A 13,199-nucleotide genomic window follows, 5' to 3' on the forward strand; every position below is an offset into this window, starting at 1 on the left:
AGGTATACACAATCAGTCCCCAAGGCTTAGCTTCCCCACATCCAACATCCAGGTATACACAATCAGTCCCCAAGGCTCAGCTTCCCCACATCCAACATCCAGGTATATGTACACAAACCGTCCCCAAGGCTCAGCTTCCCCACATCCAACATCCAGGTATACTCAAACCGTCCCCAAGGCTCAGCTTCCCCACATCCAACATCCAGGTATACTCAAACCGTCCCCAAGGCTCAGCTTCCCCACATCCAACATCCAGGTATACACAAACAGTCCCCAAGGCTCAGCTTCCCCACATCCAACATCCAGGTATACACAAACAGTCCCCAAGGCTCAGCTTCCCCACATCCAACATCCAGGTATACACAAACAGTCCCCAAGGCTCAGCTTCCCCACATCCAACATCCAGGTATACACAAACAAAATCAGAAATGCTCTCTATTAATTTTTTTTATGAAAAGCTCCCAAGAATACAAGTTCTGTTTGGTTTGAATAATATATGGCGATATAAAAACTGGTATTTCTCATCCACCCAAATCATTAGTCCCAATTTGAGTTGGTAATGAATGCTCTCTCTGGCTACATCCCAAATGGTAGCCTATTCCCTACATAGTACACTACTTTTGACCAGAACCCTCTGGGCCCTGGTGAAAAGTAGTGTACTATATATGGGAAAAGGGTGACATTTGTTCACAGCCTCTAACATCGCATTACCACCATGCCACTTAATAGAGAACAACCCTTCTCTCCTGCTGTATTATCAGCTGTTGGCTGGCAACACAATACACTGGAGCCAATTGTGAGGTCTCTCTTAACCTCTCAGGCTATGGATAGATTCCATTTCTCCTTATGTTCAATCTCTCAGGCTATGGATGGATTCCATTTCTCCTTATGTTCAATCTCTCAGGCTATGGATGGATTCCATTTCTCCTTTGGGCTAAATCTCTCAGACTATAGATGGATTCCGTTTCTCCTTTGGGTTCAATCTCTCAGGCAACGGATGGATTCCGTTTCTCCTTTGGGCTAAATCTCTCAGACTATAGATGGATTCCGTTTCTCCTTTGGGTTCAATCTCTCAGGCAACGGATGGATTCCGTTTCTCCTTTGGGCTAAATCTCTCAGACTATAGATGGATTCCGTTTCTCCTTTGGGTTCAATCTCTCAGGCAACGGATGGATTCCGTTTCTCCTTTGGGCTCAATTTCTCTGGCTATGGATGGACTCCGTTCACTCATTACCCTCGCTTAATTTGGCCCAAATTAAATCCTACCTCATGCCAGGAATATTCCACGTGTTCACTAGCTAGCTACTAGCTACCTTTATCTGGTGCTTAATTGTTTCCTTGTTCCTGGTGTTTGTACCAAATGGCACCCTATTCCCAATATAGTACACTACTTTAGACCAGAGCCCCACTATAAAGTGAATAGGGTGCCATTTGGGATGCCCTCCTAGTGTTTAGGAGATGAGCGAGTTTTAGTGTCGATATAATAGACAATTTAAGGTTTAACAGTGAACACACATTATGTTGAAGGGCATCAGGTAGCCTAGCGGTTAGAGCATTGGGCCAGTAACCAAAAGTTTGCTGGTTTGAATACCCCCAGGCCCTGTAGTAACAGTCTAGATAGACAGGCCCAGTAGTAGTAACAGTCTAGATAGAGGCCCAGTAGTAACAGTCTAGACAGACAGGCCCAGTAGTAACAGTCTAGACAGACAGGCCCAGTAGTAAAAGTCTAGACAGACAGGCCCAGTAGCAGTAACCGTCTAGACATACAGTCCCAGTAGTAGTAACAGTCTAGATAGACAGGCCCAGTAGTAGTAACAGTCTAGATAGACAGGCCCAGTAGTAACAGTCTAGACAGACAGGCCCAGTAGTAAAAGTCTAGACAGACAGGCCCAGTAGTAACAGTCTAGACAGACAGGCCCAGTAGCAGTAACCGTCTAGACATACAGTCCCAGTAGTAGTAACAGTCTAGATAGACAGGCCCAGTAGTAGTAACAGTCTAGATAGAGGCCCAGTAGTAACAGTCTAGACAGACAGGCCCAGTAGTAACAGTCTAGACAGACAGGCCCAGTAATAGTAACAGTCTAGAAAGAGGCCCAGTAGTAACAGTCTAGACAGACAGGCTGAGTAGTAGTAACAGTCTAGACAGACAGGCCCAGTAGAACTAACAGTCTAGACAGACAGGCCCAGTAGTACTAACAGTCTAGACAGACAGGCCCTGTAGTAACAGTCTAGACAGACAGGCCCAGTAGTAGTAACAGTCTAGACAGACAGGCCCAGTAGTAGTAACAGTCTAGACAGACAGGCCCAGTAGTAGTAACAGTCTAGACAGACAGGCCAAGTAGTAACAGTCTAGACAGACAGGCCCAGTAGTAACAGTCTAGACAGACAGGCTCAGTAGTAACAGTCTAGAAAGACAGGCCCAGTAGTAGTAACAGTCTAGACAGACAAGCCCAATAGTAACAGTCTAGATAGACAGGCCCAGTAGTAGTAACAGTCTAGATAGACAGGCCCAGTAGTAACAGTCTAGACAGACAGGCCCAGTAGTAAAAGTCTAGACAGACAGGCCCAGTAGTAACAGTCTAGACAGACAGGCCCAGTAGTAGTAACAGTCTAGACAGACAAGCCCAGTAGTACTAACAGTCTAGATAGACAAGCCCAGTAGTAACAGTCTAGATAGACAGGCCACGTAGTAGTAACAATCTAGACAGACAGTCCCAGTAGTAACAGTCTAGACAGACAGGCCCAGTAGTAGTAACAGTCTTGATAGAGGCCCAGTAGTAACAGTCTAGACAGACAGGCCCAGTAGTAGTAACAATCTAGATGGACAGGCCCAGTAGTACTGTCTAGACAGAGAGGCCCAGTAGTAACAGTCTAGACAGACAGGCCCAGTAGTAGTAACAATCTAGATAGAGGCCCAGTAATAGTAACAGTCTAGACAGACAGGCCCAGTAGTAGTAACAGTTTAGACAGACAAGCCCAGTAGTACTAACAGTCTAGATAGACAGGCCCAGTAGTAACAGTCTAGATAGTCAGGCCCAGTAGTAACAGTCTAGATAGACAGTCCCAGTAGTAGTAACAGTCTAGACAGACAGGCCCAGTAGTAGTAGCAGTCTAGACAGACAGGCCCAGTAGTAGTAACAGTCTAGATAGACAGGCCCAGTAGTAGTAACAGTCTAGCCAGACAGGCCCGGTAGTAGTAACAGTCTAGACAGACAGGCCCAGTCGTAACAGTCTAGATAGACAGGCCCAGTAGTAGTAACAGTCTAGACAGACAGGCCCAGTAGTAATAACAGTCTAGACAGACAGGTCCAGTAGTAGTAACAGTCTAGACAGACAGGTCCAGTAGTAGTAACAGTCTAGACAGACAGGCCCAGTAGTAGTAACAGTCTAGACAGACAGGTCCAGTAGTAGTAACAGTCTAGACAGACGGGCCCGGTTGTAGTAACATTCTAGACAGACAGGCCCAGTCGTAACAGTCTAGATAGACAGGCCCAGTAGTAGTAACAGTCTAGATAGTCAGGCCCAATAGTAACAGTCTAGACAGACAGGCCCAGATGTAGTAACATTCTAGCCAGACAGGCCCAGTAGTAGTAACAGTCTAGATAGACAAGTCCAGTAGTAACAGTCTAGATCGACAGGCAAAGTAGTAGTAATAGTCTAGACAGACAGGCCCAGTAGTAGTAACAGTCTAGATAGACAGGCCCAGTAGTAACAGTCTAGACAGACAGGCCCAGTAGTAATAACAGTCTAGACAGACAGGCCCAGTAGTAGTAACAGTCTAGACAGACAGTCCCAGTAGTAACAGTCTAGACAGACAGGCCCAGTAGTAACAGTCTAGATAGACAGGCCCGGTAGTAGTAACAGTCTAGATAGACAGGCCCAGTAGCAACAGTGTAGACACAGGCCCAGTAGAATAACAGTCTAGACAGACAGGCCCAGTAGTAACAGTCTAGCCAGACAGGCCCAGTAGTAGTAACAGTCTAGATAGACAAGTCCAGTAGTAACAGTCTAGATCGACAGGCAAAGTAGTAGTAATAGTCTAGACAGACAGGCCCAGTAGTAGTAACAGTCTAGATAGACAGGCCCAGTAGTAACAGTCTAGACAGACAGGCCCAGTAGTAATAACAGTCTAGACAGACAGGCCCAGTAGTAGTAACAGTCTAGACAGACAGTCCCAGTAGTAACAGTCTAGACAGACAGGCCCAGTAGTAACAGTCTAGACAGACAGGCCCAGTAGTAACAGTCTAGATGGACAGGCCCGGTAGTAGTAACAGTCTAGATAGACAGGCCCAGTAGCAACAGTGTAGACACAGGCCCAGTAGAATAACAGTCTAGACAGACAGGCCCAGTAGTAACAGTCTAGCTAGACAGGCCCGGTAGTAGTAACAGTCTAAACAGGGCCCTTAGGGATCCTGTCAAACGTAGTGCACTGTGTTTACGATAGGGAGCAATTTGAGACGGAGTCTGGATGTGTTTCTTTGAAAAATATGATTCTGTCTTTTGATTAAGACCGGGATGAAAGACCGATGTTTTTTTTGCGACAGATTTGAAAATGATGTACTTATCTCTTTAATTGAAATGTTACATGACTTTGTTTGTCTGCTATCATACGCACTTGTCAATGAGGATTTTCCCTCCCGTCAAATTGATGTAAGTGGCCATACCCAGAAGAGCTAGCGTTTTTTACTCCACTATATTAGGAAAGTGCCTAGAGTTAGATTTGTGTTGTGGAGGGACGCTCCAGTGCGAAAAGCTGAAAATCAATTTGAAACAATGTCACTCATCTTCCATTCTAAGTGCATCTAGGGTGTGAGTGTGTCTCCCCCCAAAAAATGATTTGGGTAAAAAGCCAAACGTGAAGGTGTGATTTCAGTGAAGCTTGTCTAATGATAGTAATTTTTTTGTTGTCATCCCAACAGTGTTTGATTGGTTTAATTTAGAGGGAGTGAATTTGTATTCTGTTTTGATGGCACTGTCTGTGTGCCAGGCATCCTCAGCTCAGAAACCTTAGCAGCATTGAGAAACATGCCGTCCTCCTTCTTAATGGCTGACCCAAGATGTGGCCACGGGCCCAGCCTTTAGTTGTGATGATAAGGTGGCAGACACAAGTGTTGGGGTGGCGAATAGAGGGATGCAATGTGGGGAGGGGACAGAGGGGGAAGAAAGAGACTGAGAGGGGAAGGCGGCGTGCCAAGGTGAAAACAAGCTCTACACTTTTCCCTACAACAACACACAGCGAGGGGGCCACTTTGCCTCCCTCCCCCCATCCCTGTCTCCCTACCCCTCTCCTTCCCCTCTATGTCCCCCCGGGGAGCTGCCATACTGTTTGTGGATCAACAGTTTAGATAAGAGTTAATCATATACCCATCAGTATTTCCCATCACCCCCGCCACCTCTTGTACATAGCACATAAATAGATTAATCCATCATCTCATTGGTGACTTAGTAGCATGAAACAGCAGTATTGAGCATGTGAACTAATCTGTACTTTTTTTGTCTAAGAAAGCATACTTATTCACATTGATTGATAATCCACTGATGAGACAAGGTCAAGGGTTCAGAGGAAGGTTCCCTCTGCTTTTCCCCTGTGTCGCTACCTAGGGGTTAATTAGGGTCAGGGGTCGCCCCATGTTGTCTTGTCTCTCTTGTGGCGTAATTAAAGCGGTCACTCAGTCACTCGGAGCGCCTGCCAGTTGACTGATGGGATATAAAGTGCTCTTGTTCTCAACAGTGATGACAAATTATAGGAAATCTATCTCTTTATCTCTGTCTTTCACTCTCTCTCTCTCTCTCTGTCTCTCTCTCTCTCTCTCTCTCTTTCTCTCTCTCTTTCTCTCTCTCTTTCTCTCTCTCTCTCTCTCTCTCTCTCTCTCTCTCTCTCTCTCTCTCTCTCTCTCTCTCTCTCTCTCTCTCTCTCTCTCTCTCTCTCTCTCGCTCTCTCTCACTCTGAATAGGAATCCCACTGTTCACACCAAGCTCCACAGCTATACCCATTTAGGCAGTGCAGGTCTGAAGGGCAAGAACCATAGGGAGCTAGAGACACTGCACATTGTTCAAGTGATGCAGTAAAATATAGATTCAACAGAATCTCCCAGTTTATAGCCAGTACTGAGAGAGAGAGAGAGCGAGATGGGGGAGAGTGATCGAGAGGGAGAAATAGAAAGTAGAGCCCCGTTGGGGATACATTTTAAGCTCGAGCCCTACCCATGACCGCAATATTCAGGCCCTACCCTACCCAGGCCCGATTGTTTCTGCCAAATGTAAAGCCCGGCCCTGCCCGAAACCTGAAATCAGAAATAACTTCATACGTTAGTAAATCCATTTGATGCTCTTCTCTGTCTGTCACTTTCTCTCTGCGAGCAGGCAGCTCGCTCTGCATGCGTTCTGCTCATGGGGGCTCTGAGTCAATGAGTAACCATAGCAATGGCTCTGCTTGGGCTGCTCTGCTCAGTGACGAGACATGAGAGAGCAGTGAGCTGTTAGCTACTTTTTGTCACTTTAAACTCTGACAAAACTCAAGGAATATTGTCTCCTGTCTTATATTTGACGAGGTTGAAGCTCTTCTGACACCATGTTAGGAACTTAGTCAGATATGACAGTACTGCGCAGCAGAGCATGCGCAAATAACTCAGTTTCAAAATGTTAGTGATCAATTTAGTGATACCCGAACCCTACCCGTACCCTAGTTATGATGAACAAACAGGTCCTAGCCAGGGCCCGGTCAGGGAGAAGCTCTAATAGAGAGAGAGAGATGGGGGAGAGAGACCTACAGAGAGAGAGAAAGAGACAGTGAGATGGGAGAGAGAGAGAGAGAAAGAGAGATGGTGGAGATAGAGATGGGGGAGGGAGAGAAAGAGAGAGAAAGAGAGAGAAAGAGAGAGAGAGACAGTTCATCTCCAATAGAGGCAGTGCCTTAGAGCTACTATAGTAACCTTCAGTGTTAGCCATGGAGATTGAGAAGGGAAGGAGATGGCCAACACTAACAAAAGGCACACGACTAAACCACGGCATCGCCTTATATCCAGAATACATCTCAAAATCTACCTCCTCCCAAAAACTGATGGGCGTTCATGACCATGATGATTCATAATTTATACCTCAGGCACACATAGGTCTTAGTTATCTCTGTAGCGTTCACACAGTCGGTGGTGGCTTAAAAAGCCCTCCTCTCTTCAATCTTACATGAATTACTCCCTTCAGGGGAGTGGTGGAGAGGATAAATAGTACATTTTAATTGGGTGGATTTTTCATTATGGTTTGGGCCTGGGCTGTGTGTTTTATTATCTGCAAACAGATGGGGGATGGATGCTGGCTGGTTCACTGGCTGGCTGTTTCTCTGGGAGTCGGTGTGGGCAGCGTAGAAAAGAAGCATGGCATTTATCTACTTGTTAACGTGGAAATATGAAGGAGTGGAGACAGGGATGAGCTTAGAAGGCTTTAGTTTAACCAATTGGGCCTTAACGCAATCAGCTGCAATAACTGAACTGGCCATACTACTTCCTCTCTCTCTCAGCGTCTGCTCTTGCAAGGCTATTTCATAGTACTATTCAGGATTGACTCAATTAAATGAGAAACCATGACTATACGTAGTATATTATTTTCAATGAATGACATGCCTGTACTACTGCACAACTAAATACTCTTGCTAATGTTAAGCAGGGCTGTGCAAACGAAGTGACAATCTTGAACTGTTGTCATATGTAATTCAGTTTGCCATAGTGACGTCCTCCCAGCATCAGCAGCTTTTCACCTTCTCAAGCTACCTCACAGTTCCAATGACAAAACATGTCAACAAATACTAGCTTCCCCAATGTTTGAGTCCCATGCAATCCTCAATGACCATATGACATTACCCCCCACACACTGCTCTGTCCGTTCGGGTGTTGATTGCGTCCAGACCTATAACCACTCACCTGATTCTACTTGTCAATTAATCATCAAGCCATTGGCAAGTTGAATCAGGTGTTTTTGTCCAGGGCTACAACTTAAATGTGTGCTGTTGGGGTTACTGGAGGACTGGAGTTGGGAAACACTGTTGTATCATATGCATGCATGTGGTTCCTCCTCCGCAGCAACAGCCACCCTAATGTAGTCAGCACAAGTCTTGTCTTACATATGGTATGACAGAGCCTATTAACCTACAAAGAATGGGACTACTGGGGCTTGGATATTCAACAATGTGGAGATAACAGATAACATAACAGGAAGTCCTACATCTCTCTGTATACGATCCCATGCACACAAGCGCTCCCCAAAGAGGTGCTTGTATCATAGCCAACAGCATGGAAAATACTCTCTACACTACACGGTGTTAGCCACATGGAACCAGTGGATGCACTCATAATGTAGGCTATGTTCACAACCATTAACACAGATGTAACATGGAGAACGGATGTGCTTGTGTGTGTGATCTCATTGGTAGTGGTGCAGAATTAGCAAGAGGAGACAGGCGGGAAAGGCAGGGCAGTTATCAGGCCCCAGTGTTGCCAGTGAAATGGCAGCTAGCTAGTTCTCCAGATGGCACCCTGATCTATTCCTCTCACAGTGTGGATAATAAATTACCACTTGAGTGTATTACTTCTTCAATGCCAAGAGAAACCGATGCACTGCAAGGCTACCACTACTGCTGCTGCTATTGCGGTGTGCTGCTACTTTACATGCAACCTCTAGCAGAGCCATCCGCGAAACTCCCTGGAACACTTTCATATCACACACATATTGTATCGCCAGCAAATTTATGTTCCTCTGAAAATGACTTGGACAGGGTTCAAATTGATTCTGTCCCTTCTTATTTCGGGGGAGCATAATCTTTAGCAGCGATCCTTATGAATTGAATAGCATGACCCAGCCAATAGGGATATCTGTGTGTACAATATAGTATATAATATAATACCATTAAACAAATAGCATCGGCCACTGTTTTGATTGAGAATTACTCTAATTATATGTCTCAATGCCAGCCTCTCATGGAGTGTTTTCCATTGAACTCCATTGAAAGGCGGTGTGAATGGGAGGCTCTTGTTGACAATGGAGCCGACACAAAACCAAGGCCCAGCCAGGACATTGTGGCATGGAGTCTGTGTAGGCCATCTGGAGGCCAGCGATTTTGAAGCCATTATGCCATGACTGCCACAGGGCTGGCCAAAGTGCATCTGCCATTAAGGCAGGCTGGGCGGGTAGCAGTAATCTCAGTTAGAATGCCTCCATAATGGTCTGACCCAGGGTTATTCTGACCCAGGCCACACTGACACGGCACTAGCGTAACACTAGCCAGTGTCATAAAGAACTGGAATAGCAAATCATATGGGTCCTTTAATTCCCTACCCTTGAGGAACCAGGCCTACAGGACCGTAAGAAAGTGTTTAGCCAATGCAGCGATACCACAGTGGTGTTTGTGTAAGTTCTCCATGTGTAAATAATAGACAAGGTCTTCCTCCAAAGTAAAGCACAGCACACAGCACGGTGTTGGACGTGCATCTAGCTGTGACTAATAGTTTAGGGACGGCATGCTGGGAGTGATTGTGGAGGCCTGCTGGCTCTCCCCATGCCGTACATGGTGGCTGTGTGTCTGTGAGAATGTATGCAGCAAGAGCAAGCTGCTAGACCCAATACTACTACCCCTGATCAGGCCCCTGCCATATAATGTACCTCATTTCTTCAAAGGTTGTAGTATTCTATGTACTGTATCTGTGTCTAGTAGTTTATGTGGTAAAGTGTTGTATTCAGTCAGCTTTTTGTCCAAACTCTTTTAGCATAATGATAACTACGCTGAGTATACCAAACATTGGGAACACCTTCCTATTATTGAGCTGCTGGCCCATGTTGACTCCAATGTTGTCTGGATGCCCTTTGGGTGGTGTACCATTCTAGACACACACGAAAAACTGTTGTGTGTGAAAAACTGAGCAGCGTTGCAGTTCTTGACACAAACCAGTGCGACTGGCACCTACTACCATACCCCGTTCAAAGACACTTCAATATTCAACCCTCTATTAGTGGCACACACACAATCCATGTCTCAATTGTCTCAAGACTTAAAAATCCTTCTTTAACCTGTCTCCTTCCCTTCATCTACACTGATTGAAATGGATTTAACAAGTGACATCAATAAGGGATCATAGCTTTCAACTGGATTCACCTGGTCAGTCTATGTCATGGAAAGAGCAGGTGTCCTTATGTTTTGTACATTTAGTGTATACTGCCTTGACTCCATATGTGTGTTGCTTGTTATCTGCATTGTGAATCGCTTATAAAGACAATTCCAAATGAAGCTAATCTGTTATTTTCTTCTCTCTTCTCCAGGTTTCATATATACGTGTGGTGGGACATTAAAAGGGCGGAATGGCACCATTGAAAGTCCAGGTTTTCCATATGGATACCCCAATGGGGCAAACTGTACATGGGTTATTGTAGCAGAGGAGGGAAACCGAATTCAAATTGTCTTTCAGTCCTTCGCTGTGGAGGAGGAGTATGACTTTATATCGCTTTATGATGGACATCCTCATCCGGCCAACTTCAGGACGAGGTGAGTAAAGTTTTTATTTAAAAATACATTTTTTTCTTTACATCCCCTTGAATCCTTGTCTTAGTCCGCTGATTAAAAAAAGGTGCTGTCCTTTTCTTTCATTGGTTTAATTTAGGATTTTTGGTTTTAGGGTTGACATTTGAAAAGATAGACGAGTTTGCAACTTACAGAGTTCATTTACGCCATACTATTGTCAGAGCAGAGCGGACTTTAAGAAAGATATGGTCTTGGATAAACTGATTAGTCCATTCTAATCTAAAATGGAAGGCCAGCAGCGTCTTCAGTCGGAGGAGGCAGAACTCGTTCACTCATTTCCGAATACGTTTGATCACTGGAAAAGAGATCGCAATCAGTCCATTGTAATTTGTGGCCTACGTGGACTCAAGATAGCTCTGGCAGTTTGACCGAATTAAAGCCGCCACTGAGAAATCGCTCCAGGTGATTAAGGCAGAGAAATTAAACAGCTCTGTCCAATTATCTGGTTATTGTAATTATTCCGGGTCCCATTAACATGTCCTAATACACAGCATATACTTTCCCTTTCAAAACATTCGCTGTTTGATTGGAATGTCCGTGCATTAGCTCTGAACATTATTTTCATTCATTAAGGGGACTTTGGTGACGGAAAAAGCCGCTTAAAGCCCAGGTTTCATCATGACTTTGTGTGAATTATACCGATTATACTTTTGCTGTAGCTTCGTTTCCCTTAACGGAGCAGTCCTTGATTTAAGCAGGTCAAATTGTTATCAGAGTAAATGGTCTTGTTTATCTATGGCAAATGGCCCCATATTAGTAGTTCACTTTTCATAGTGAAACTTTTGACCTGGGCCCATAGGGCTCTAGTCAAAAGTATTGCACTATGTAGTGAATAGGTACTGTAGTCTTTTGGGACGTACCCTATTCTAATAGAACCTTTTCCATTTTAAACAGCACATTCATCACTTCAATAAGCACCGTCACTGGGGCACCTCACCAAAGAAAGACGTAAAAGTGTATGTGTATGTACAGTAAATGGGTCTGTGTCACCAGATGCTCACTGCCTCTGGGATAATCTAGGTGGTGTTGTGCCCTACTGCTGTTGTGCTCAGGTTGGCATGGGGGCAGGGGGGATCCTTTTCAGGGTACCATCATGCACCTCAGCGCCAAGCCTGTCTACCTCCAGATGTCTGCCATCCTCTCGTACCAAGGTAGCACCCCAAGACACAGACACACACACACACACACACACACACACACACACACACACACACACACACACACACACACACACACACACACACACACACACACACACACACACACACACACACACACCACACACACACACCTGTGCTGGCGCTACCTGCCATGTGGAACATGCCACCTCTGCACCACTTTTAATTGAATCAAAAACCAAACAAAGGGAAAAAAGAGATATAGAAGTCATTTCTCTACTGTGGTAGATCTCTCTCCATCTCCCTCCTAGGGAATGTGACTATACACCTCAGATGGGGGGAGGAGACTTAACAGAGCTTCATTAAACAGTTCAATTAGTAAATAATGCAGTCAGAAACACACAATATCCTGGCTTTTGCAGTCAGGCAGGCTGAGCCTCTGTATGTGGGTCACGTTCTGACTCGGTTGTGTTACTCTCTGTAAGAGACAAATAGCATGTTGATAGCCCCCCTACTTTAAATCCTAGCTATGCAATCAGAGGCAGTGTAACCAGCACTGCCCTCCCTCTGCTGAAGTGACTATACATGATTGCTTTTGTTAGGTAAATAAATAAGTATTACCCATATTGTTATTATTTGATGGCCATCGCCACCGGTTGTCTTCAGATCTGACATGGATTGATGGAGTGAACACACCTTAACTATTAATAACAGTTTGAAAACATACAATATACATTGAGTGTACAAAACATCAAGGACACCTGCTCTTTCCATGACATAGACTGACCAGGTCAATCCAGGGGAAAGCTATGATCCCTTATTGATGTCACTTGTTAAATCCACTTCCATCAGTGAAGATGAAGGGGAGGAGACAGGTTAAAGAAGGATTTTTAAGCTTTAAGACAATTGAGACATGGATTGTGTATGTGTGCCATTCAGAGGGTGAATGGGCAAGACAAAAGATTTAAGTCCCTTTGAAATGGTTATGGTAGTATGTGCCATGTACACCGGTTTGTGTCAAGAACTGCAACGCTGCTGGGTTTTTCACATTTAACAGTTTCCTGTGTGTATCAAGAATGGTCCACCACCCAAAGAACATCCAGCCAAGTTTACACAACTGTGGGAAGCATTTGAGCCAACATGGGCCAGCATCCCTGTGGAACGCTTTTGACACCTTGTAGAGTCCATGCCCCGATGAATTGAGGCTGTTCTGAGGGCAAAAAGGTGGGGCCGGGGTGCAACTCAATATTAGGAAGGTGTTCTTAATGTTTTGGACAGTCAGAGTATGTATTGTATTTTGGCGTAAATGTAATTAATCTCTGACTTCACTAAGGAATGTTATGTTACCTCTGCTCTCTCCTCCGTGAACACAAAGGGTTCATGGCGGCCTAAGTGCCACTAGTGTGTGTGTGTGTGTGTGTGTGTGTGTGTGTGTGTGAGGGTGTGTTGGGAGGGTATGTGAGTGCATTAAGAGGGTCTCGGTTCTTTTCCTCTGGCCTTGTCAAGGAGGGACACACACA

At 45.0% G+C, this 13,199-nt stretch overlaps 1 protein-coding gene across 1 annotated transcript in view; it reads left to right on the top strand.

Moving 5' to 3' along the window:
* Positions 1-13,199, top strand: part of LOC106570400 (CUB and sushi domain-containing protein 3-like) — a 725,317-nt gene that overhangs the window by 63,273 nt on the left and 648,845 nt on the right. The window contains 1 exon segment of the mRNA XM_014142665.2: positions 10,303-10,525. Coding sequence (XP_013998140.1) covers positions 10,303-10,525 — 223 coding nt within the window.

The sequence above is a fragment of the Salmo salar genome, chromosome ssa14 (genome assembly GCF_905237065.1).
Source record: "Salmo salar chromosome ssa14, Ssal_v3.1, whole genome shotgun sequence".
NCBI lineage: Eukaryota > Metazoa > Chordata > Actinopteri > Salmoniformes > Salmonidae > Salmo > Salmo salar.